This window comes from Xenopus tropicalis, chromosome 6 (genome assembly GCF_000004195.4).
Source record: "Xenopus tropicalis strain Nigerian chromosome 6, UCB_Xtro_10.0, whole genome shotgun sequence".
NCBI classification, from domain to species: Eukaryota; Metazoa; Chordata; class Amphibia; order Anura; family Pipidae; genus Xenopus; species Xenopus tropicalis.
This window is the reverse complement of record NC_030682.2, coordinates 39838717-39866130: the sequence shown is the minus strand read 5'-3', so window position 1 is coordinate 39866130 and position 27414 is coordinate 39838717. Positions and strand designations below refer to the sequence as shown.

The window sequence follows — 27414 nt, the reverse complement described above, 5'->3', positions numbered from 1 at the left end:
AAGCCTGATCTAGGGGCTGTGCGGTGAATACCTATTTATTGGTTGCTTTATATGTTACTCTGTATGTCCAGTGTATGAAACCCACTTATTGTACAGCGCTGCAGAATATGTTGGCGCTTTATAAATAAATGTTGATAACAATAATAGTTACTTAGGGAAAAATTTAATCTATAAAGGCTGGAGTGGATTAATGTCTAACATAAAAGCCAGAACACTACTTCCTCCTTTACTGCTCTCTAAGCTGTTAGCAGTCAGTAGCCAATCAGTGACTTGAGGGGGGCCCATATATGATTAATAATTGTTCAGTTAGTTTGCATTTGAATCTGACCTGCGTGCTCACAAATTAAGTGAATTTAACTAAACATGTCCCATGTGGCCCCCCCTAAAGTCACTGACCAACTAAGAGGTTAGAGAGCTGAAAGCAGGAAGTAGCGTTCTGGCCATTATGCTAGACATCTGCCCACTTCAGCCTTTATAGATTACATTTTTGCCTAACTAACTATATTACTTATATGTTTTATTTTGCACAGTCTATCTATTTTACCCAGTTTCATTTTTACACTGAACTATTGCTTTATGTTGTGTTTGTCCTGTTTTTCTGCAGTTGTGTTAACACACTATTTCTTGGTTTCATGGTTGCTGCCCAAGGTGACATGTTTCCTCACAGGAAATGTTTTTTTTGTAACTTATATTTTTATTTTTCAATTATGCAAAGAAAAAGGAAAAATACAATACAGTATAATATGAAGCATATGTTAATTATCAAATTCAATGAGGCAATAAAGCCATATTACCAATGATAAGTCTTAATCATTGTGTCTGATTTTTCTATGTCTCCAGGAAATGTTATTCTCTGGAATGAAGCACATCAGGACCATGTAGTTCTAATGTGCTTCTTCAGAAAGAAAAACTGCATTTAGCTTTAACTCATCCCTTTAGTTATTTATTGAATGGTGAATACTCATTATATTGTGCTGTATAGGATTCTACATAATTAAATGTCCTTTGCCAGAAACTGATTAAGATTTATATTTATTTCTTTTTAAGAGAAGATAGTTACCTTTACTATAATACTTGTTTGTATCCAAATGAAATACAGTGGTACGGTAAGGAGATGTATGTGTAACACAGTGATCCCCAACCAGTGGCTCGGGGGCAACATGTTGCTCCCCAACCCCTTGGATGTTGCTCCCAGTGCCCCCAAACCAGATATTTGTTTTTGAATTCCTGACTTGGGGGCAAGTTTTGGTTGAATAAAAACAAGATTTACTACCAAATAAAGCCCCCTGTAAGCTGATAGTGTGCATAGAGGCTGCTTAATAGCCAATCTTAGCCCTTATTTGGCTCCTCCATTAACTTTTATGGTGCTTGTGTTGCTCCCCAAGTCTTTTTACATTTGACTGTGGCTCACGAGTAAGAAAGGTTGGGGACCCCTGGTGTAACACATAACTATTTGCAATCACATTATTTTCTACTGTGTGCAGTCCCTTGTATCATTCTGCTTCTCTAAGCATACTATTAATATCTGTAGGTTTGAACCTAATGTATTTATGAAAGGACTTAACATTTCTTCAAAAATGTTAGTCTTAATGTGAGCTAATCTTTTGGTTGCCATCTTGTTCCCTTCTAAAAGTACAGTATTGTCTTTAAACCTTTCTTGCAGGACTGACCTTGATAAAATGGTATCTAGAAATATTCAAGCTAGTGGTTTGACCTGCTACTGTTTTTTAGCAGCAGCAGCTGGCAACCTCGAACAGTATGAAACTATGACCATGTCATGGACAGATGTTAATCCCCGGAAGAAGACATCATGCAAGGAAAAATAAGACTATAATAAGGGCTGAAACAGCTAGATAGAAACTATTGTAAAAGAGACACAGGGAGGCAATTGCAAAAACCGTAGTAGTAATATAATTTCCCAGTAGGAGAATGTCCATTATTGAGGATTTCAAGACCATATCCTTAATATGGGTAGTCTAGCCTGTCTAGATTTACCTACTATGAAAGTCTTCTACTAAAGTTTGCTAAGGAGAGTTGCTGGAGGCATAATTTCTTAGGGGGACTGTGCTAATATACAGTGTACAAGGACCAAATCACATCTCTTGGAACATCCAAGAAAATGTAAACCCAACAGAAATGTTGCCTCACACCCTAAAATGCACAGTCCTGCTAGGTTCTGTTTCAGTTCTGTTCAAACTTTCCATGTAGAGATCATATATAAAAATCTATGGAAACCATGGAAAGGCCGAGGAACGTTTAGGGGCACATTTACTAATCCACGAATCCGAATCACAAATGGGAAAAAATCGTATTGGAAACGAAAATTTCGGAAGATCGCAAATATCACGAAAATGCTTACTTAATAAAAATCGTATTAGTCACGATAATATCGTATTGGCGATCCGAAAGTCATGAAATTTTCGTACCGAACAATTGTAAACAGCGGTAAAACCTTTCCAATTTTTTCATGCAAACGTCCGAAAAAGTCGTGCGGCATACAAAAAAGTTGTGCGGACGCCCGAAAAAATCGCCGAAAATACGCTTGGAGCGTTCGCATGAACGCTGGAGCGTTCGTGCTTTTGTAAATGTGCCCCTTAGGGTCAAGACACACAGAGCTACTTGTTGCAGCTACAAAAATAGACAATGCTGATCATTTACTGATAATTGCCTTTACATGTGTTTTAGCAGAGGCAATTTTTAGTATTGTCTATGGCAGGGTATTTTCTGGCATTTAGTATGAGAAGTAGCTACTATTAAGTAGCTCCTCGTGTCTTTGCCCTTAGAATCTGCTTTTGACCTGCATGGCTCCAGTTGGACAGTTTTGATATTGAGAATTCCCAATGCAAATTAAGGCCTGCAAAGAACAGGGTGCGTGCAATCAGCAGTGTTCCCATACAGTCTTTCTTTTGTTATTCCCACCAACAAATCATTTAAATAATGTACACACTGCAAACAGTAACCTGTTCATCCACAGCCTTCCACTTACAGCACTGCAATCCCCTGTTTAAATACTGGGCAAGTTTATTCAAATATTCTGTAGCACTTACCTTTCCTGTCTCATACATCTTTCTCATTTTTTTACTGGCTTCCCAGGATATGCATCTTTCACAGCAAATGCTGCCTAATTACAGTCTAATAGAGAATATTGTACAGTCTGTGGTAGGGAGCCCAGGGGAACCTTCCCTCTGACAATATCTTTAGATGCAGAACATACTTAGCATGAGGGGGTTTATTATTGTGGGTAGTTTGTTGGCCCAGATCTCTGGAAAACAATCAGACTTTGTTGCATGGCAACACAATCAATATATAGGGGGAGGCATGCCTGTATTTATGATTGGTGTTTGTGTATTTGTTGATATGTGGTTAGATGAAGTATATGTGTTGTGATTCTGGGTGTGTATTTGTGTAAAAGGGGGTAAACTATGCTAATTTGAAATAAGCCCTTACACACAGCCACATCTCAGCTGAAATGCTCAAAAATTCTAAATCATCTATATAGTGAGGTAATAGCAAATAGTACACCTAAGACATATGTTAGAAACCTGTAAAAGCTGTTATTCAGCTGTTATGATATGGTCTGGGTTAAATCAATCTACACGGTAAAAATTGCCTTTCTCCTTATTTCTGCCGTAAACATGGCTTCTCTTATGCAAAAGAAATGAATTCCCATCGTATGACATACATAGTTGTGTTTACTTACAGTTACATTATACAGTGTTATTTTCTACAAAATATTTTCTCATAGAGGGTCTTAGAACTGCCCAAGAAAAAGGTAAATAGTTAAGCTTTTGATTTACAACCCTCCAACCACACAGGCAGGCCAGGCATACCAGGTGGGGATTGGGCAAGATAGCACCCTACATTTAGTACTTGAGGCTGCCCTTAAGCTGGCCATACATGCTCAGATTTTAGTCTTTTTCCAAATGTTCGGCTATCAATCGTACATTTAAATGCAATGATCTAAAACTAACATTCAATTTAAAATTGTGGGATAAAGTACTAAAATAACAAATTTGAGGATGTTCTGAACATGAAATAATTAGCAGAAAATAGTTGTACGAAAGTAACGTCCCAGAGAAGCATTGTAGGACCCCAAGGATATCACATACACAATACATGCATAGATTTTATTGTTATCCAACCAAAATGTTCTAACCTATTTTTCACTTCTACAATTTTATCCCAGCTTTAGTATACTCAGCTGGCTGCTTCCTGAGTCTACTGCCAAGTGCAGGCTGCTGCAGCTTGCCATTAGATAGAAGGAGCTAAAGTGACATCCCCAGCATATAAGGTCCTTGGCATATTTATGGGTCTGTATGGCTGCTGCAGCCATTTGTTAATTTTCATCTTGAGCTCTTGCTATACTTCTTTCATCCAGTAGAGCCTTGGTTTCTCCCACTCCTCTTGGGATCTTTAGAAAAAACGTATACATATATTTACACAAATAACGTAATCTAGAAAGACACCTGGATAGAGATAAACATAAAGCCTCAAACATAGGCAAACACTTAACCCAGTTACACTGTGACTCACAGCACCACACTAGTCCTGACTAGATCTGACTCACTCAAGTCTGCCTGACTTCCCCTTTCCTGTACAGGCTGCTCCATCTATTTACCCATAAATCTCCCATAGTACAGTATATTTTAATTAAGTGGTTGAGTGACAGATGGTTGGATGGATTCAGAAAAAGCAAGTGACAGCAATACATATACACATCAGAAATGGAGAGCATCCATGTAGGTTATTGTTGCATGTTTCATAATATTTTAGCATTGCTTTACAATTTGTCTGAAAGGCCCTCAAGCAGCAATGCCATATTGTAGTGTTACTAATTCTTAGCCGGTATTGGCACCTGTGCTTATTGTATGTGTAAGCCCTGTCTGAAAAGCCCCTTTTATGACTGCTTGTTCAGCTGAGCATAATAACCTCTTGCTTGCATCTTTTGCCTCTAGGACCGTGACTGGTCATGGAACATGTCACTTTACATAACCAAACGCTATCAAGCTGATATAAACTCTTCAATTATTACATATCTGATCAGTGGCCCGTCACAATTATTTATGTAGCAATGGGTGACTTGTAGGCTGAATCTTTCAATATGCAGTTTAGATTATATGTGATTAGCTTTGCAATGGCTTAAGTAGGTGGTTGCTGCTTTGGCCCCACAGGAAAATGTTTTCATTTCACCCCATAAACCTTGGGGAATCTAAACTCCCATTGCACAATTCTGCTCTAAAGGCAAAGTGGAATATTGATTTTCTGATAGTCTTGGCATTCCAACTGACACTGCTTCAGTTTTTGATTTCTATTACATCTCCCTGTCTTTCTATGTCCACCGAAGAGGAATGCTGGATAAAATAATAAATCCTAGTAGCAACCTGAACACTCCTACACATTCTGCTGCAGGGTCCTTGCAGTTTAAATAGAGCATTATTTCTCCCGACATACCACCGGCCTCGGCTGCAGGATCCTTGCAGTTTAAACACAGCTTTATTTCTCCTGACATGTCACCGGCCTTGTATTTGCACAAGGCAGGCCTGCCAACAACATGCATCTCATTAGGCAGAAGCTCTGAAGGTGAATATGATAGAGTCAGCACAGATCAAATACAAACACATGGATTGGTGATAGAATGGATTATGGGTGCAGCTGCTTGTTGCCCATACAACATGTGAGGAACCGGGAACAGGTTAGACTAGTGATACAGTGTCTGCCAGTTGGATATTTGTAGTTGTTTGATATTTTGTATACTAGAGATGTCTAACGGCTCCTGAATTAAATTCCAAACGCAGCCTTTTGCATTGTGAGGTTCAGCAAGTGCAGAATATAATCACAGGCATCGCAGATAGAGAACACTTGCTGTCTTTTGAGCAGTGACAACTGATTTTGATTGCTTGATCTGTGGCTAAGGGCACTTTTGTTAAACTGCAAAAGTGCAGAATCCAGTAACAAGTGATCATGCCTTTCCTTTTATTTTCTAACTTGTAGGGGACTCTTCAAAAGAATTGCTGGCTGGTTGCTGTCAGCAAATATGCTTATGCAGTTTAGCACCTATGCTTGTAAATCAGCCCTGTAAAATGAAGTGTAATGTCAGTTAACAGAAAAGGCTCTTTCGTAACTTACAATAATATCCAATATGTTTTCTTGCAGATTCCTGAAATCTGTGACTATGTATATACAGATAGCTTTGTAAATGTATTGAGACATTTAAAGATATTTCATTTAAAAAAAATTACATTTTACTGGGCCTCTGACAGGACTTCTGCCTGGCGCCCCTGATGTTGGCATTGGGGACAACATGCAAATGGGCCAGCCAGGGGTTTTGTTACCCATACAGAATTGCCTTGCAGGTGGATGACCAGACACTTAAAATATCTCTCCTTGTTAAAGCATTGCAATCCATGTATTCCTGCCAGCGCACCTGCTTTCTAAAATGCTCATTGCTGCATTTTCAGGTAAGTATCCGATATTTGGCAAAAAAAAAAAAAATTACACATCTAGGACAGCAAAACAAATAACTAAAAAAATTATCCACATTAATTCTCTCTCTGATGGGCAGATATTCTGTCTGCCATCAAATGAATTGGTTTTATTATGAAAAGGGCAGTATTTTTTATCTTGGAAAAAAAGCTTGCTAATTAGCCACAAAAGGAAGTAGACTCAAGCTATGCGGCATCTGTTGATTTCTCTGATCAAATAAGTCTTTAGTACACGGTAAATGAAGCATTACTTGGAATTGCGTGCTGTGCTTAGAGCCAGCAAGATACCAAATGTCGAACAGTAGCTGAGAATATTATTATTTCATTTGGATTTGTCTTCCTGTGTAATTCAAAATCGTCTTTCGCTGTTAAATGGAAAATATTAGATACAAATGTTTGCAGCATCAGTATTTTATTCTTTATACTTAAAATCATTTGAAGCAATTACGGGCAAGGCCAGGCTTTCCTAACAAGCACATTAAATGATGTCTGCTATAGGGCAAGCCACTCTTTGTAAATTTGAGACAAATTTTCATTTTTTAAACTTTTTTTTAATGTAGATAGTGTAATTATGCTAGCGACCTTACCCTTCATCCCAGTCCAAATGCAGGAGGCAAGTAAAGAAATGAGTGAGGTGTAGGGGACCAGTAATGGGATCTTCTAGGTCAGGTGGCAAAATAAAGGCCATCTTTCATTTTCAGGCAGTTTTGAATGAACATCTTTAGACTTCATGCACATTATTGTGAGTCACGTCAGACAGAATGCCATCAGCTGTCACTTTTCACCCAGGCATGCATAAAAATGGGAGACACTGATTCATGCATAGCACATGATTCAGCTTCCAGTGTCAGAAGGCTTCAGTCTGATTCAACCAGTCGCACCCCTGTTTATCTCTAGAAAATCCATTTCATTTTACATTGGAAAGTTTACAGTGTTTCCCTTGGGAAAAAACATGTTCTGATACTTGTGTACAGATTTCAAAATTAAAAAAAAACAAGAGCGTAATCCTCTTTTAAATGGTCAGAGGTATGCAGATAGCAATTTGAACTGTCCTAATGGCATAGGTAGTAATTGCAAATATAACAGCACAGATAACATATTTTGGGTCTCTATACTTTAAGGATACTAAAAAATCCTTTAAAAATGAAACCCAATAGGATTGTTTTACTTCCAATAAGTATTAAGTATACCTTAGGGCAAAGACACAGGCAGTTATTAGTAACTGCAACTTTGTAAAAAGTCACAGCGACTAATCCGCACAAAGTGGTGCATGAATAGTTGCAGTGGCATGTATAGTAACTTATCAAGGTAAGTCCCTGCGATTAGTCTGGAGGTCTCATTTTCTAAAAATTTACTTTGATTAATCGCCCCGTGTGTCTTCGCCCTTAATTGGGATGCAGTACAAGGTACTGTTTTATTACTACAGGAAAAATGGAAATATGTTTTACAAATTTGAAACATTTGTTTTATTATTACTGAGAAAAAGGAAGTCATTTTCAAAAATGTGAATTATTTGAGTAAAATGGAGTCTATGGGAGATGGCCTTTCTATTAGACCGATTCGGCAGCTAATCAGGCCGTGCATGGGCAGTACTGACGGGCCTGCCCGACCGATATCTGGCCTGAAATCGGCCAGATATCGACTGGGCAGGTTAAAAAGATCTACCTCGGCTCGTTGATGCGGTCCCCAAACCGACTTTGCCTATACCCGTCGTTATAATTCGAATTAGCCTGGATTCTCCCGATATCGCCCACCCGTAGGTGGGGATATCAGGAGAACATCCACTCGCTTGGCGACATCACCAAGCGAGCGGATCTGAAGGTGTATGGGGACCTTTAAAAGCTGGAAGATAGTAGACAGGTACATAAATAGAATGATTTCTATAATATATATATACTTATATTGTTAACTTAGCATTTCAAATTACTATCCCCCTGCAACCCAGTCCAGGGAGACTAAAAGACAAATGCCTTTCACTGCGGGCCCCCAACAACTGCAGGGGCTGCTGTCTTTCTAGTTACATGGCTTGGTGCAGCCTTTACTGTGCGTGTGTTTTATAGATATGTTAACTTATTATCAGACATTATTCATTATCACTACTAATATAAATGGCAATGCTTAATAAATCATTTTCTGGATGATGCATTGTTTCTTGACATGCAAATAAACAAAGCCCATTTGTAACCTGAGTTCCAAGTAGAGAGGCACTTGTTTGTGTCAGGCATCCTTACGTAGGATGTTTACCTTACCGAACTGACAGAAGGGGTAACTGGGAAATTCAAATATATGCTTCATTGATTAAAACCTGACAGCTGGTGAGACCTTTTCTTTGCCTTCCAAAGTCTTTGTTGGCCAGGTTGTGTAACCTGAGACTATTTGGCTTCCAAACCCACCTGCACAACTGCCTCTATTGTATGCCTGACCTTAAGGTAATTAATCAGTCGTCTGTTAGGTTTGCTCTGCAGCTTTGCTCCGTTGTGGTTTGCACTTTTTTCTTCTAATAAGCAGACTGAAGGCACAGCAGGCCTGATATCCTCTTTTGATTATTATCTTGTATTGTTTGTGTAGCTACTAACATTTCCTGGAGAACACCTCTAATGCCATTCAAATCCCAAGGGTCACCCTTTTACAGTTACACCCTTGGGAGGGGACTTTAGGGAACAGCTCAATGGCTGTCGGAGCCATGTGTTTCAAAGACTTCCCTTAAGGCTGTTATGTAAATGAGAAGGGTCAGGAATTGCAAATACAAATAAAAGCTCAGCCCTTTATCTTCTCCCAAACGAGGACATAGCCCTATGTTAGGCAAAGAGGTAGCTGTTGACGCTTTAAAGAAAAACAGAACCAAAGGTTGGTCTTGTGTGAGAACATTTTTAAAAAAGAACTCCACCCAAACACAGGCTTTTTGAAAAGTATACATAATTTCAAGGACCTTTGCAATATACAATAATTAAAAAATATGCAGCCTTTTTAAGATTTTGTATGTAATGATATAGTTTGGAAGAGTTACCTAAGCCTGGGCCCCTGTTCACCTTCTGATCTGGTGACTACTTTGAGACTCAAAATAAAATGTAAAAGTAGTTGACTGTCCTCAGCCTGCATCATTCAAATCCCACAATCCCCTGCACATGTGATGTCCATAAGGAAAGAAACATCACAGTACAATACATTGTGGGTTGTGTAGTTTCTGCATGCGCTGTGGAAAAGTTGTTACAATTTGTAACAACGTTTAGTCCCTCCTCCTCTGCCAGGATGTTCTGCAGCTGAATTTCAGCATATAAAATGGTATTTATTTACACTTTTTGAAGGAACAGATTACAGTGATAGGTATATTAGAGGTTTCCGAGTTCCCCTTTAATTACTGCCCAGAGGGAGGCATTTCTAAATAGGTGGTATTACAAATCAGAGGAATAATCTTTAGTCTAATGCCACATGGCGTATTCTTGGCAAGCCGAAAAATGCTTCCCTAGAATACGCTCCGCTACTGAAAATTTAGCCTACCTTGTGCCTGTAACCAAAATGAATGAAATACGCTCGGGTGCAGGGACATGTAGCCAATATCCGACAAAAAACACGAGACTTCATGTTTTTGAAGGATATTGGCTACATGTGCCTGCACCCGAGCGTATTTCATTCATTCGGGTGCAGGCACAAGTAGGAGCGTATGGTGCTATTTTCGGCAAGCGTTTTTCGGCTTGCCGAGAATATACGCCATATGATAAGGGGCCCATTTATTAAAGTCCGAATGAGTACAAATGGAAAGAATTTGTATTTTTTCTAACTTTTACAACTGTGCATATTTTCTGCGATTTATGTGTTAATTTCCGCAACTTTTTTGTGCTTTGCGATAGTTTCGCTATTCATTCAAGCTTCGGTATCGTGACTTTCTTTTGGCCAGGTTGGAGCTGCAGAGTGCCATTGAGTCCTATGGGAGGCTTCCAAAATCATGCACTGAAGGTTCAAAGTCAGAGTTTTTCGCGCCGCTTACGATCGTTCGGATATGAAAATGTCTGAACTTTTAGATTGGACCATAATATTTCCCTACAACCACCATACGATTTTTCGCACAATTAACACACATCAGAATTTTTACCATTCGTACTTTCGAAATTCGGACTTTGATAAATCAGCCCCTAAGGGGCACATTTACTAACCCACGAACGGGCCGAATGCGTCCGATTGCGTTTTTTTCGTAATGATCGGTATTTTGCGATTTTTTCGGAAATTATCGCGACTTTTTCGTTACCAATACGATTTTTGCAAAAAAACGCAAGTTTTTCGTAGCCATTCTGAAAGTTGCGCAAAATCTGGCGATTTTTTCGTAGCGTTAAAACTTGCGCGAAAAGTCGCAATTTTTTCGTAGAGTTAAAACTTGCGTGAAACGTCGCGCCTTTTAAGTTTTAACGCTACGAAAAAGGCGCTACTTTTCGCGCAAGTTTTAACGCTACGAAAAAATTGCCAGATTTTGCGCAACTTTCGGAATGGCTACGAAAAACTTGCGTTTTTTCGCAAAAATCGTATTGGTAACGAAAAAGTCGCGATAATTTCCGAAAAGTCGTAAAGACGCCGAAAAAATCGCAAAAAATACGAAAAAGTCGCAAAATGTTCGTTTTCCAATCGGAATTTTTTCAATTCGGATTCGAATTCGTGTCTTAGTAAATCAGCCCCTAAGTGTGGCATTAGCCTAATCATATAAATGATTATTTGGAACCTGTGGTCTAAGAGCATCTTTTTAGTCAACTGGATTCCAAAAGCGGTTATTAATTCAGTTTTGTTCCTAAGTGTATCTGCAGTGTGTGGTTGTGAGAGGAAATTACAATCTTTAATAATTGGACAGGATGTGTGGAAAATGGTCTCTGAGATCTGAAAATAATGGAGCTTGTGGTGCTCAAGAAGTGCAAGAGTTTCCAGGAGAGCAGTGTCTAATTCATCAAGCACTGTGATTGGGTTTTGATTTGTTATGATACAGAGGGAAACCTTTCAAAATGACCTTTTTTGGACTAGTTTAAACAGCAGTTTAAGTAAGCGCCAAACTGCACAAAAGATCTTGTAGGATGGTGTTGACTCAACAGATTGTATCCTACAAATGGGATATAGTTGCATGGGTCAAAAAATATCGGGACTGATCTGATGTTTAAGCATAAAAGATGCATAAAAGATTTGCCATCCAAAATCTAATGGTGTCTTAAAGACTTTTCTTCTGACTAAAATACATTGACTGACGGATGTAGATGCAGGAACAGAAGGCACCATCCAACTTTATCTGATCCAAATTATATTACAGCAGGGGGGATTACATTTTGTAGCATCCCACAAAATTTGCTGTTGTTTTGTGATGAGATTTTGCTGCCAAAGGGGCGTGTTTACTAAGATTGGAGATGAATATCTCCGGTGATGTTGCCCATAGCAACCTATCAGCAATAAGATTTGGACAGTCACCTACAAGTTAGAAATCAAAGCAAAGACCTAATTGGTTGCTACAGGCAACATCATCGGTAATATTTATCTCCATTCTTAGTAAACACACCCCTAAGGTGTGTGTTCCTGCACATGCAAATTTTGAAGCCATCACACACAACAAATTGCGGTATGCACAAAGTATTGTGTGTGCAAACATAACATTTTACATTTATTCTGACCTGAGCATGGAGTTTTTAAAAATGTGCACACAAAATCATTTTTTTGTGTATGTAGCTGAAAAAGAATTTAGATAAATTATTGGTTGCCACCTATACTTTTTTGTTGGTCTGGACCTGTGACATCAGGGGCTGGGTCAGAGGACTTTTGGTGGCAGGGTGGATGACATATTGGGTGGGTGGATTATGTTTGGGGGCAGAGTTGTGGCTAAGAAATTCTCTTGTCCCACAGACAAAGTTCTGTCCAGGTTTTTGAACTGTAAAACCCAAGCAGGAAGTGTAAAAACCAGACTGTCCTGTTCAAAACCAGACAGATGGCATCCTTCAGCACTTCAGGAGTTAAGCACTATATAATTCATATCATATCCTATATTCTATCTTTTTTTTTTAATTGTACTACAACAGTTTATAATCCCGAGACCAAGTCAATGAGGATGGCACCCCATTCATTTTTGAAAATTGCCTGTGTCTCTTTAAATTGAATGCAATATAAATATCTGTCTGCCATTAACTAGAACCACTGAGCTTTCCTTTTTTTAGACTGGATAGAGAGGTACCTGTATCTCTTATTGTCAAACATTTATGCAAGCTGTTGTCATGGAAACCTCAGTATCCTGCTGGTATTCATAAGGGATATGTGGTTGGCAGTGTATTGAAATGCTTGGAGATAATGTAATTATATAGCAGTGTGATCAGATCAGTTTACTCTTATCTCTGAGGTTTATCCATGGTTGGCCATCCAGCGTGGCCCATACAGCCCAAAAGGACTTTGAATGGCAGCTCCTACAACTATTTAATAGCTTAATAATTTAACCTGAATCTAACATGAAAAACAGTATATTAAATGTAAATAAATAAAGCAACCTGGTTCCTTCAAATTAAAGATGGCCATACATGTTAAGATTTTTCTCTCCCTTACGATCCAACAAAACCATCAAATTATCATAAGGTTTGTGGGAACTGAACGATTGAACATCTAGAGATTTTTTTATCTCATATCGGTAAGAAAATCGATTGGGCAGGTTTAAAAAATGTTGTTGTTAGCAATGAAATTTGCCCATTGTTGCATAGTTGGAACTATATATATCATTATATCTTTGTATATATTTATGGATCAACCACTGAATAGTTTAATAGGGATATAACATTACATTTTTTGCTTTTTTTTTTTTTTTAAAATACTCACTTCAGACACACTGTATATATTTTATGATACAGGTATACATACCCTTCTAAAAATCCCATAGGAATGAATAGAAAGTGGGTGAATTTTTCTGTGGTGAACTGTATTGATAAATCTGCCCCTAAGTCTACGAAAAAATCAATAAAACAGGATTATTTATATCTTAGTTGGGATCAAGTACAAGGTACTGTTTTATTACTTCAGAGAAATAGGAAATCAGTTTTAAAATTCTGAATTATTTAATTAAAATGGACCGGCGGTTGGGGACCCCTGGTCTATGGGATACGGGCTTTCCGTAATTTGGAGCTTTCTGGATAACGGGTTTCCAGATAAGGGATCCCATACCTGTAACACATTTTAAGCATAGAGAAACCAAAAATATCACAGCCTCACTATTTCCTTTGCATATCCCACACAAGTGAGTGAGCACTGTTTTTTACCCGTAGTGTTCAATTATATATCAATTACATGATGATTTTTTTCCAGAGCAAGCCTTAATAGGGGATGTAAACCCCAAAAATATAATTTTTCCTAATGAAAGTAATAGCAATTCTTAGCAACTTTCCAGTGTACATGAATCAACATTTTCATATGTTTCAAAGTTCTTGTATGTATATTTGCTATTCAAAGCAGTATCTGTCCCTTTCTGTTCTCAAATCCAGCTGAATAACAGGCTTGTGGCAGAGCACGCAAGGTTGTCTTCTGTTGCATTGATTTAAGAGACACTTCCAAATAACCTCAGCAAATATTTGTTGTGAAGTTGTTTAGTATTACATTCATTTTTGGCTTACATTGCCATTAAATGTCCTCATGAAATAAAATTCTGATTTAGTTTAAATAGTGAACATGTTAATTTCTCGAAATCAAGCTGTATCCGTTTTTTTCACAATAAGGCAAATCTGGCTGAACAACATTTCCCTGGATGGCATGTTGAGACGAGCTATGGGCAGGCATCTTGGCGGTGAATTTCTGCCTTTCCATTGCTTGACAGAAGGTGCTGGGAGGCAAAGTGCAGGGAAGCATGAATCTTGTAATGTTTTGCCCGAGTAGACAATAAAGAGGTAGAAAAGGCAAGAATCAAATAAGTATTCATGTGCGTGCCTACCTTTCACTTCTAAATTCGATAGCTTATATTAAGTTATTTACCGCTTCATTTAAAAGTTGGAATGAAATTTGCCTCTGTCACGTAAAACTGTTGCACCCTGTTGTTCAGAGCAGAACTACCCCCCTTCTTTAACCAGGAGCCAGTTTAATTAAAGTTATCATTACTCTGTGTGGTCTCCTTGAGGGCTGCTATCTCATGGGATTTGGCACAATTCAGGCAATGATACTTGCTGCAGGGGTGTAAGTGGTCTATTACACCCTTAAGATAATGATGTTGTGTATGAAGGAATTGCATATGGCATTACATTTCAAGTTTATGTTGTACTTGTGTATTCTGTTTGTGATAAAATTTTACCTTGCATAATTCATTTATATGTACAGAAAGTTTACCCCTTCTGCAGCTATGGTTTACACTGCTAGGCTTCAGTCAGTACTGAAGGGATTATTTCAGAACAGGTAAGGTTTGGGCAAAAGAAAGAAAGGCAGATATGAAGAGCTCTCCCAGCTCCAAAGTTTAATTTGTCAGATATACAGGCTTATCTGCTTGTGTATGGGCACCCCTGAAGGGCCTACCCAACCGATATCTGGCCTAAAATTGGCCAGATCTTGATTGGTCAGGTTTGATTTTCTGACAGATCGGGGACTGCATCGACTTGTTGATGTGGCCCTCGGTCCTATGGTGCCTATACCCGCCATTATAATTTGATCGTTTGGGAGAAGATCCATTCTTCGAGAGAAGATCCATTCATTTGGCGTTCTTTCATTTCAAACATGACCAGCTACACACACTAGTCTTTGGCACAGTCCTGTTGCATCCATATTTGAAAAAAGAGCTAGTGGAAAAGCTGAAGGAAAATGAGAATTGCATAGAACATTATTTTAGGTAGTATTTTTTAATGAAATGATTACTACAAAAAGCAAACTCTTTTAAAAAAAAATATGCTCTTTGGCATATATTTTTTGGGAAAAGAAACACACTGTAATATTACCATATCAAAAAAACACTTTCCTTAGTACTTATGTACTAGATTCCAGTGTATATTTTGAGACCAGTTTTGAAGGTGAAATGTTTCCACCTGTTTGTAAAGGTCTTTGAAGGTTGCCTCTTATTGATTAATTGCTAATCCAGATGCTTGCCAATAAGCTCTTATAGATTGTTCAAAAATTGTCTTTTGTCTTGCGTTTATTAGGAAAGCCCTAAATAGCACATGTATACAGTGTATATATGCATTAAGTGGACTAGGGCAGAAATATACAATTCTTTAGTTTATGTATGTAAGAACAACCTATTAATGCCCATTTAAAAATTCCTGTTTGAAGTCAGGTATTTAAAAAGGGAAGGTGTGGGAAGATTTTGTTTGCTAAGTGTTTACCACACCTGTAATTTGCAAAATCCTTTTTTTTAAAAAAATCACCTGCAGCACTTAATCCAAAAAAAAAAAAAAAAAATAAGAAAAGTTATATACATGATAATCATTTTCATAATTGTCAACAATCCTCGGCGCGACATGGGTGTGCCTTGATTTTTGAAATAGTAAAATGGGTCAGAAAAACTTCCAATGTAATTTTGAGGTTAGTATTTCTGTGCCAGGGATGGAGGCTTTTGTTTTGAGCTCAAGTTAATATACCTGTGTCTACAGAGCCATTATAAGTGCTCTTCACAGTGACAAATGAGTGTGGTGAGTGCAGAGTTTCTGCTGCCATGTGACAACCATAATGTTCTAATGGTACTTTATGTGGTGAAGGAACTTTATATCTTACAAGACGGTATTGCTGTAAAGTGCTCCTGAAATCTCTTAAGAAGAACTCAATAATAGAAATAATAGGGCTTTAGTGTAAAAACATGCAGCAAAAGTGTTGTTTTGTTGTGAATTATGTACTCCAATAGGACTGAATGTTCATGATGTTATTTGCCATTTTACTAAATATTAATAAAATGGTTTCAAGGGTTTTAGACCAATTTTTCTTAAACTTGAGTGCCAGATGTTTTATGAATATTACATGTCTTATGACCCTGACAAAGACCTAGGATTAGATTATTTGGTCACAATTATCTAAATCAGGTATTGGAGCATGTGGCTGGAGTCTAACAACATGCTTTACTGACTATCATTTCACTATTTTTGTATAATATTTGATTTGAAGTCATTGCGTCTGTATGAGACACAGTAGCTAGTGGCAAAATCTGTAAGAAAATGGGTGATGCAAATAATTTTATTTTAGATTTAGATTTTAGAAGTTTTTTTTAATGAGGCAACCTCCTAAATTAGCATACTGTTTATACTCCATTTGACCACTCCCCCTTCACCACACCCACTGAAGGGCACAGGCTACAAAGTTCATTCAATAAAAAACAGAAAATATGTATGCTAGCATGTTATTCTTTGCAGCTGCCGTCACACTGAGGTTGTTTTGAACATAAAAGCAGCTCTCTTGCCCACAATCGTGGGGCAGGTGAGCCAAAAATCTTGAGCCAATTGCTGCAGGGGTGGACTCTGTATGGCAATACTTGTCCCTGGGGTGGGGACCAAGATCCTAAAACAGAAATCCTGTAAGAGCCAACAGTTGTGTTTTGCATTCAGTTACTTAGTAAGTTCTGGGGGGCAGGGACCTTTGTCTTCTAGCCTCTTTGATGCTTAGCTCCTAAATCTTTAATGGAACTTTGTATTTATTATTGTATTAACCCCTGTTTGTGCTATTCATTTATTGTTCTGCTGAACAGTGCATGCGCACATAAGTAGTGCTGTATAAATATAATTTTTCAAGTATACATACAGGTGGTGGCACAGCATTTATTAGACATGCTATGAGAAGTATCACTTAATGGCTGATATGTAGTTAAAGGCACTAAGTTTGCCCAGGAGCAGTAACCCATAGCAACCAATAAGATGTTTGGTTTAAAACAGGTGACTCTACCTGCTGATTGGTTGATATGGGTTGCTGCTCCTTGGCAAACTTAGTGTTATTATTATATAACCCCATAGATTTTTAAGGGTTATGGCACATGATGCCACCACATGCTGAATATTTCGATCACTGCAAGTAAAACATATGACTCAAGATGATCTGGCTTAATCGCAGGAAATTGCCTTCTTTCGCATTTTCCTGCGATTAAGCCAGATCACTGCGAATAATATGTTTTACTTGGGGGGATTTAAATGTTCAGCAGAAGAAAGCATAGCGCAACCCTCAAGCAACATCTCATTGTCATTAAGAGACACATGCTAAGCAACCTGCTGTTAATCTCTTAAAATTATAAAGACTAGTGTAAAGAAAATAAAAGCCTAGATCAGTAGACATTTGATTGGGTCTCTTCTTAAACAAAAAAATAGCTGGAGCTACAGGAAAATACTTTTAGTTACAGTGCATGGAAGTGGTGCTCCTTGTCACATGCATTTTTTTCAGTGCTTTTCCTTGAGTACCAGTAAGGTTGTGATTCCCATACACTATAAAGTGGCTGCCAGTGGATCGAGGAGTTTTGATTGCTCCAATTCCTCCATAGAAAACTAGATTGTATAGAATATCCCTAGTTGAAGTTTTAAATGTATTCTGCAACCAATCAGTAAAGTCTGTGGAATATAACAGTAGGAAAGTATTTATTTTGAACTAAAACATTTTTTTTCTTAACAGATACTTCCAGAAAGAATTCCAAGTCTGTATGTGGATAATTCAGCCACCAAGGTATATTATACTACGCAATACTAATACAGTACATTTGTGTAGAAAATGTTGCAGTATCTGTCATCTGCAAGCTCCATATTTTAGTACTAATGGTGTTGGCAAAATTTCCTCAGCTGTGTATGCATATATTTGAAATAGTTGACATACTTGTATCTGCTTTCAAAACAGAAAGGGCCTTCTCTGTGTATATATCCAAAATGCCCCACCAGACACACACATACACACAGACAACAATAACAGTAGGTGATCACAATGTGCATTATTCTTGTGAAGACAGAAAGCAATGATTAATAAAGGATATATTTGATTGTATATAGTAAAGGTTTTGGGTTCAGTAGCAATCAGATTAACTTGCTTATTAGAACATAATTTATGTTAAAGCAAATATATTATAAATGAAGATCTTTGCAAGTTATTAGTATACTGTTTCGTTGGTTGTGTTCTGTCTGCATTTAGGCAACACTGCAGAACAAAAGCTGCTGCAGGGAGACTAAAGCTGGCCAAACACTGAAAGATCCACTTGTTTGGCAAGGTTGCCAAATGTGCAGATCTTTCCCAAGTATTGCATCACATTGACGGGATGCCGGCCATCGGGGCAAGAACCACATCAATGCAGTCCTCAATGTAAATCGTCGGGGGGATGGCATACACGGTGCTACGATTTTCCGAAATCCCCGAAGTTGCCTTGAGAGGAAACTTTGGCGATTTCGGCGCCGCGTATGCCATCCCACTGGCGATTTACATTCTAGGGGTGGGATGACATTTCGGGGAGATTAGTTGCGCGGCGACTTATCTCCCCATTATAGCCCTTATGGACTGGAGCTGATATTTTGAGTAAGTCGACTTTAATAATGTTATAAAAATTGTTTTTTTAATAAAATTTGCACATTAACACTTTATGACTAATACATTGGACTTTTTTTGTATTACTTGTTTTAGCATTGATTACTTAAGACAACAATATAAATCGATCATCACAAGCATTTATGGCAATTGCATATGCATTTATACAGCTAGGAATAGATTTTGTTCATTTGTATTAGCTTATCATTATTTATTATATACCCCAATGTAAATATGATATTATATGCACCTAGGGTAGTTGTAGTTCATTTGTATCATGTAATCCAGTAGATGAAAGGCCCTTTCCTTTGCACAAGTATTTGTTACACTAAGGGGCTCGTTTATCAAAGTACGATTGCTTTCGAATACAAAAAAATCGTATTTTTCAAGTTTTCATACTGTGTGTATTTTTGTGACTTTTTAGTTGATTTGGGCAACTTTTTTCGTACTTTGAGACAAAAAACGCGACAATTTGTGCGACAAAATCGTATTAGTTTTTGGATTCATTCAAGCTTTGGTATCGTGACTTTCCTTTGGCCAGGTTGGTGCCATTGAGTCCTATAGGAGGCTTCCAAAAACATGCACAGAAGGATCAAAGTCAAAAAAGGTTTTCCTGCTGTTAACGATCGTTCGGATACGAAAATTTTGTGACTTTCAGATCAACAAAACAATATTATCGTGACTAATATGATTTTTTTCGTAAGCATTTTCGTGATATTTGCGATCATCAGAAATTATCGTATCTAATCCGAATTTTACCCATTTTGGGATTCAAACTCGTACTTTGATGAATCAGCCCCTAAATGTGAGGCTTGATAAAGGGCTGATGGTAAGACCAAAATGTTTCCTAATTTTGGCAAAATAAAACAATGCTTTTTCACTATCTCTGTGTGCTTCTGGATCAAATTTTGTAATGTAATGTAATCCCTGGCAGTGGAAACCCAGTGTGAACCTCACAGTGAGAAGTTCATGCTGTGAGGCACTGTTCATATTGTGATAGTGATTTTATTATTATATACATGTATTTATAAATCACCAACGAATTCCGTAGCAATGCACAATAAATGGATGTATACAATGAACAAACAGATTACGTACAAAAGAACAACTTATTACCGATACAACAATGGAAAGATGGCCCTGTCCAAAAAAACATATTAATGGCAGGAACAGTTGCCTTCCTTTAATAACAAATAGGATTAAAAGTGAAGGGCACCAGAGAATTTTATGGAGTCCTGTAATATGGGGCGATAAAGTTTCACTTAGACACCAATGCAATTATAAAAATTTAAACGTTTAATCTATTTTTTATTGGTTCTGGGTAAAGTTGAACTTCATGAATTCCTTTATTATGCCAGCTGCTGTATGAACTTTCTGCTGCTCACTACCACTCCAGAGGTCCAATGGCAGCTACTTGAGATACTGAATATTTCCTAGGTTATCTATAAAAGCTATGCTGCGTGTAGATAAAGGAAATAAATGAACCAAATCAGTCTTTTTCCGCAATTGTACTACTTTGGACAGCCACATATTTTGCTTACATAGGCTGGAATTTTTCTAAGATAAATACTTTATACTAATATATTTGATCAAATTTGCTTCAGTTTTTTGCCAAAATCATTTGTAGGTGATATGGTGTATTGACAATTCCAAAATTATGCATTTAGTAGACCTGTTGTGAATTTATATAAAACAATTACATTTTTAGTAGAAATTTTGAGTTCCAACAAATTCATGTTTATGAATCTTATTGAAAATGATGTTATAATAATCAACATGACACATTTTGCCTCCAGTGAAACAGATTGCATATTACCCCAGTTTTAACCTCTTATTTTTCTGTTTCAATCTGTTCAGCTTTATGGTGAAAGTGTTTCTTGTGCAGGAAGAGCTCTAAGAAATGCAGTGAGAAGCCAAACACCTGAACTGATTAGGGATCGCATGTATCTGACGTGTATATGCAGGTAAATTGCACAATATCTGACAAATCAGACTCCTGAAAGTCAGTCTGTGTGTAATAACTCCATGTTAACTGCAGAAATTGTAACTTTAATTCCAGTTTGGTATTAATTGATAGGTAAACATTTACCACTTTTAATTTTCTTCCTTTCTTTGCAGAAAAAGCTGTGTGGGGTCTGAATTGGTGGACTGGCTGCTTCAGCACTGTCCCTTTGTGCAGTGTCGATATACTGCAGCTAGCATTTGGCAGATCTTACTGAAACTTGGAATACTACTATCGGGTAAGCATTACAATATTATGGCCCTGTCAAATCTGTTGTGCGTTAAACATTAAGCCTAATGGTATACAAAGGGGGGAATTCACAAAAGTGGTGATATTGAGACAAAATAAAAGTGGAGATAGATTTGTTGGATTTTCCAACTAATTCACAAACCTCTATCTCCACTTTTGTGAATTTGTCTTTTAAACAGACAGTTTTCAGATTTTGTCATTTTCCCGACATTTTTTTTAAGAATTTGCCTTTAGCTCTTAGTAAATCTGTCGGTGCCATCAAACCCAGTCCCACAGCTACATGAGCCTTGGGGTAAGGATTTTACCAGCAGGATTTTGCATTTCATTTGTCATTTCACTTTGGGGGCATTTCCTGAGGGGTAATTTTAGTTTCTCCAGGGAAACTATACATCATTTTTTCAGGACAATCTGGGCTTTCAAATGCTTTCTATATTTCTGTGTAATTCCACTCCTGTAACAAGATTTAAGGGTCTAAATACCTTCTTCTCTAGCCCCTACTCATTACTGGTCAGCAGCAATCTGGGCCACACACCAACATGTCCAATAAATAGAGCTAGGGCCCACTGGGTTTTTATCCAGTGCCCTGTTGGGCCAGTCCAACCCTGTACCCCAATATCCCAGTTTGGGTGCCAGTATGTAGGTGCTGTTTGCTGATCACCAAGATGGCTGCTGGGAACAGGTGGGGGCCAATGCTGTCAGGCAGCTCTGTAGTTCTGGACATGCTATGGGGGCACAGATAAGTTGGGGCAAATGTCAGTGAAGTGATTAAAGAGGGGGCACTGCTGCTTAATAGAGCTGGGCGGTATGACCAAAAATTTATATCACGGTATTTTTCAAAATTATATCGGTGTCACGGTATTTAACGGTATTTTTTTTTCCATGCATGATTAGGTCTTAACCCCATTTCCTAATAAATTAGAGAATAATTACTGCAGTATTGAAAATCAGAGTCAGGCAAGCAAAGGATCGGCAACAGAAAGTCGTAAGGTAAATCAGGCAGGCTTAGTTTCCCAGGCAAGGCCGCAGACAACATAGCACAGGAGGAGGCGTTTGATAGCTTTAAATACCCCCCACGCATGTGCAGAACCGGCGCCGTCAGCGCGTCACAGACGTGCACGCTTTGACATGTATGTGCGCTTTGACGCACGTGCACCTGGACGCACGTGCGCAACGTCCCGCGGACAACAGGACGCACGCGCACGCACGCAAGGAGGCGCGCAAGACTGGCCCGCACGGGTGAGTACCCTGACACCCCGGTATTGCGGTATCTGAAAAATGAATATAGTTTAAAAAAAAAAAAACACCGGTATTCGGTATTAAACGGTATATCGCCCAGCCCTACTGCTTAAACTAAAAATTTGATTGGGAGGCTTTACTTTTCCTTTTAATAAAAATGTTTACAATATATTCACACAAAATGTATTATTGCCTCATTCATTTAGCTAGAACTAGCATAATCATGCAAATGTGAGGTAAAAACTTTTTATATATACAGTGGAGGAAATAATTATTTGACCCCTCACTGATTTTGTAAGTTTGTCCAATGACAAAGAAATGAAAAGTCTCACAACAGTATCATTTCAATGGTAGGTTTATTTTAACAGTGGCAGATAGCACATCAAAAGGAAAATCGAAAAAATAACTTTAAATAAAAGATAGCAACTGATTTGCATTTCATTGAGTGAAATAAGTTTTTGAACCTTTACCAACCATTAAGAGTTCTGGCTCCCACAGGTTAGACACTTCTACTCAATTAGTCAACCTCATTAAGGACACCTGTCTTAACTAGTCACCTGTATAAAAGACACCTGTCCACAGAATCAATCAATCAAGCAGACTCCAAACTCTCCAACATGGGAAAGACCAAAGAGCTGTCCAAGGATGTCAGAGACAAAATTGTAGACCTGCACAAGGCTGGAATGGGCTACAAAACCATTAGCAAGAAGCTGTGAGAGAATGTGACAACTGTTGGTGCGATTGTTCGAAAATGGAAGGAGCACAAAATGACCATCAATCGACCTCGCTCTGGGGCTCCACGCAAGATCTCACCTCGTGGGGTGTCAATGATTCTGAGAAAGGTGAAAAAGCATCCTAGAACTACACGGGAGGAGTTGGTTAATGACCTCAAATTAGCAGGGACCACAGTCACCAAGAAAACCATTGGAAACTGTAATGAAACACTTACCAGCGCGGCGGGGACGCCCACCGCGCTGCCATCGGCGGGGACGCCCGCCGCGCCGTTCTCCTCCTGTGCCGGCTCCTTCCTAAGTGTGCGCGCGCGCGCATTTCCGCAATTTAAAGGCGCACGCACGCTGGCGTCATGACGTCATCGCGCAATGGCGCGAAATTCAAACTATTTAAAGGGACTTTTGCTTACATTCATTGCCCGTGATAGGATTCGATTCCTGGTGCCTTCCTGAGCCTTGTGCATTCTTGTTCCTGTATTCTGATAGTAATTCTCCTGTTTTGACCCGGCTTGCTCCTGACTATTCTGATTATCCATATCTGACCTCGGCTTATACTTTGACTACGATTTCGCCTCATCCTGCTGTATTGATTACCTGGTTTGACCCTTGCCTGTCTGACTATCCTTGATTGCTGCCCGCCCCGACCTAGCCTGCCTGAAGAAGACCTTGTTTAACCCTATTTGTACCGTGATCTTTGGCCTAACTGACTTTTACAGTCGTGCCCCATTGCTAGCCAGAACTCCTGCTTTGCACCTCTCGTATAAGTCCAGGTGGCATCCGAGTAGCTGAGGGCTCCTCCCGAAGCCAAAGGCGGTCACGCTACTGGTGAAGCACGAGCCGAGACCAGGGTGCTTGGCACTAGCTCTGGTATTGGGTGCCGACCGTGACATTATCACGGGCCATGGAGGACCAAGATCACGTTGAGTCCGCTGCTGCTTCTCCCGCTCCATCTGCTACTACTGAAGCGCTTCTTACTGCCCTCCTTCAGCGCTTGGAGGATCAGGAGCAAAAACAAAATTATCTCCTGCAGGGTTTTCACAATTTAACCCGCCAGCTGGAGACCCCGCAAGCTTCACAGCAGCAGCCAATTCCTAGTTCTTCCCCTCCTGTGGGTTCATACGCATTGGGGGGTAACACTTTCAGGTCCCAAGAACCCAAAATTGCATTTCCAGAGATATTCTCTGGAGACAGGTCTAAATTTTTTGTCTTCAAAGAGGCATGTAAACTGTATCTTAGTTTTTTCCCTCTTTCTTTCCCTTCGGGTGTGGAAAAAGTAAGATTTGTTATGACCCTTCTAGTGGGGGATCCCCAAGTTTGGGCCCTTAGACTGTCTCCCTCTGATCCTGCCCGTTTTTCCCTTGATGTATTCTTTGATACTATGGCAGTTCTGTACGATGACCCAGATCGTGCATCATCAGCCGATTCGGCGATTCGTAAACTGCGCCAAGGGAGGCGGGAGGTAGAGGTATACTGCACAGAGTTCCGCCGGTGGGCAGGAGAGACTGAGTGGAACGATGTGGCCCTGCGCAGTCAGTTCCGTGTCGGGTTATCTGACTCTATTAAAGATAGTCTGGTGAATTACCCCTTGTCGTCCAGTCTAGATGATCTCATGTCCCTAGTCATCCAGATCGATAGGAGACAGAGGGAGAGAAGGAGTGAGAGGGGTCATGCTAATTTTTCTGGGGTTTCTTATATGGGACCTGACTTGGTGCCCAATGTCAAGTCTTTGGTTTCCCCTGTGTCTCCACCTCAGGAGGAGCCTATGCAACTAGGCCTATTCCATCTCTCTCCTGAGGAAAAGACACGCAGGCGGACTCTTGGGTTATGTATATATTGCGGGGACAAGGGTCATTTTCTGAAGCAATGCACTAAGAGGCCGGGAAACGCCCCAGCCTAAATGAAGAAGGGGAGCTTCATTTGGGTGCAGGCGTTTCCTCTCCCCAATTTGCCTCCAAGGTTCAGCTACCAGTCAAATTGACCTGGCCTTCGGGCTCCATTAATTTGTCCGCTTTTGTGGACTCTGGGGCCGAGGGTAACTTTTTAGATGCCACGTTTGCAGCCAGACACGGCATTCCTGTGGTTCCTCTAGATGTTCCCATGAGAATTTTAGCGGTGGACAGAAGACCCCTAGGCTCAGGGGTGGTAAATAAGAAAACCATCTTCTTATCATTAAGTAGTAATAATGTTCATAGTGAGGAGATAGCCTTTTTCCTCATCGAAGGTGCCTCTTCTCCTCTCATTTTGGGGTTACCCTGGCTCCAGGCTCATAACCCCCTAATTAACTGGGTTACAGGGGAGGTCACTCAATGGGGTGATGGTTGTAGGGGTGTTTGTATTCCTCCTGTTATTGCGAACACCGTACTAGAGGGTTTACCTGCAGCCTATTCGGCTTTCGCCGATGTTTTTTCCAAAAGGGCTGCCGAGACCTTACCTCCTCACAGACAGTATGACTGTCCCATTGACCTGGTTCCAGGCGCCTCACTTCCTCGGGGTCGTACATATCCTCTTTCCCTACCTGAATCTCAGTCTATGAGGGAGTATATTCAGGAAAACCTCGTAAGGGGTTTTATCCGGCCCTCTAGTTCTCCTGCAGGTGCGGGTTTTTTCTTTGTGGGTAAGAAGGATGGTAGTCTTCGCCCTTGTATTGACTACAGAGGTTTAAATAAGGTCACAGTTAAAAACCGCTACCCCCTTCCTCTAATTTCCGAGTTGTTCGACCAGGTCAAGGGGGCCAAAGTCTATACCAAGCTCGATCTGAGAGGGGCATACAACCTCATTCGTATTAGGGAAGGGGATGAGTGGAAAACTGCTTTTAACACCAGAGACGGCCACTACGAATATTTAGTAATGCCCTTCGGGCTCTGTAACGCCCCCGCAGTTTTTCAGGAATTTGTCAATGACATTTTCCGTGATTTACTAGGGGTATTTGTAGTGGTCTACCTAGACGATATTCTTGTTTTCTCGTCTAATCTCCATGAACATCGTATCCATGTCTGTGAAGTCTTAAAAAGGCTAAGGGAGAATAACCTGTATGCGAAACTTGAAAAATGTATCTTTGAGGTCGCTTCGGTCCAGTTCTTGGGGTTTATTATTACCAGCAAGGGTCTAGAGATGGATCCTGGTAAGGTGAAAGCGGTCCTGGACTGGGCACAACCTCTTTCTTTACGTGCAGTACAAAGGTTTCTTGGGTTTGCCAATTATTATCGGCAATTTATTAAGAATTTTTCCCTTATTGTAGCCCCCATCACGAATCTAACTAAGAAGGGCGCCGATCCCAGTATGTGGTCCCCTGAGGCTGTTCAAGCTTTTGAAACTCTTAAGAAAGAGTTCAGTTCTGCCTCTTTCCTTAAATACCCCGATTCTGCACTCCCTTTCATTGTAGAAGTAGATGCATCTGAGGTGGGAGCTGGGGCAGTCCTTTCTCAAAGACACCCGATGACCAACAAATTGCATCCCTGTGCTTTTTTTTCCAAGAAATTTTTACCCGCGGAGGTAAATTACGATATAGGGAACAGGGAGTTGTTGGCGGTTAAATTGGCCTTTGAGGAATGGCGTCATCTTTTAGAGGGGGCTAAGCATCCGGTGACGGTCTATACGGACCATAAAAATTTACTTTACATTGAGTCCGCTAAGCGCTTGAACCCAAGACAAGCCAGATGGGCTTTATTCTTTTCAAGATTCAATTTTGTTTTAACTTTTAGGCCTGGTTCAAAAAATACCAAGGCAGATGCACTCTCTAGGAGTTTCAATTCTGTTTCCTCTGACCCTAGTGAATGTACTCCCATCATTCCCAGGGAGATTGTTGTTGCAACCTTGGAGTCCGATCTCTCTTCCTTATTGTCTCCTTTACAATCTTCTGCCCCTGTTGAAACCCCATCAGGTAAATGGTTTGTTCCTGAAGAGCTTAGGGAACAAGTTTTAAGTGAGGTTCATGATTCTAAAGTAGCAGGCCATCCAGGTATTACAAAAACTGTTTCTTTATTGTCCCGTCATGTTTGGTGGCCTTCCTTTAAACAGGACGCTAAAACTTTTGTCAATTCCTGTGCAGTCTGCCAACGCTCTAAGCCATCTCATCATCTGTCCCAGGGTCTCTTAAATCCCTTACCCATCCCAGTGAAACCCTGGTCTCACATTTCTATGGATTTTATTGTGGAATTGCCTCCTTCCCAGGGTAAGACAGTGATTTGGGTGGTGGTCGATAGGTTCAGTAAGATGGCTCACTTTATTTCCTTACCACAACTCCCTTCTGCTAAGGTCCTGGCTGACTTAT

At 39.6% G+C, this 27414-nt stretch overlaps 1 protein-coding gene across 3 annotated transcripts in view; it reads left to right on the top strand.

The window, feature by feature from the left end:
- rapgef5 (Rap guanine nucleotide exchange factor 5) overlaps nucleotides 1-27414 on the top strand; it is a 163109-nt gene that overhangs the window by 7044 nt on the left and 128651 nt on the right. For 2 of the 3 annotated variants that reach the window (XM_031903650.1, XM_031903649.1), the window contains exons 2-4: nucleotides 18033-18083; nucleotides 20784-20890; nucleotides 21045-21166. In XM_031903650.1, coding sequence (XP_031759510.1) covers nucleotides 18033-18083; nucleotides 20784-20890; nucleotides 21045-21166 — 280 coding nt within the window. Of the gene's footprint in view, nucleotides 1-5550; nucleotides 5693-18032; nucleotides 18084-20783; nucleotides 20891-21044; nucleotides 21167-27414 lie in introns of those variants that run through there. The other variant, XM_018094932.2, reaches the window with a different exon arrangement.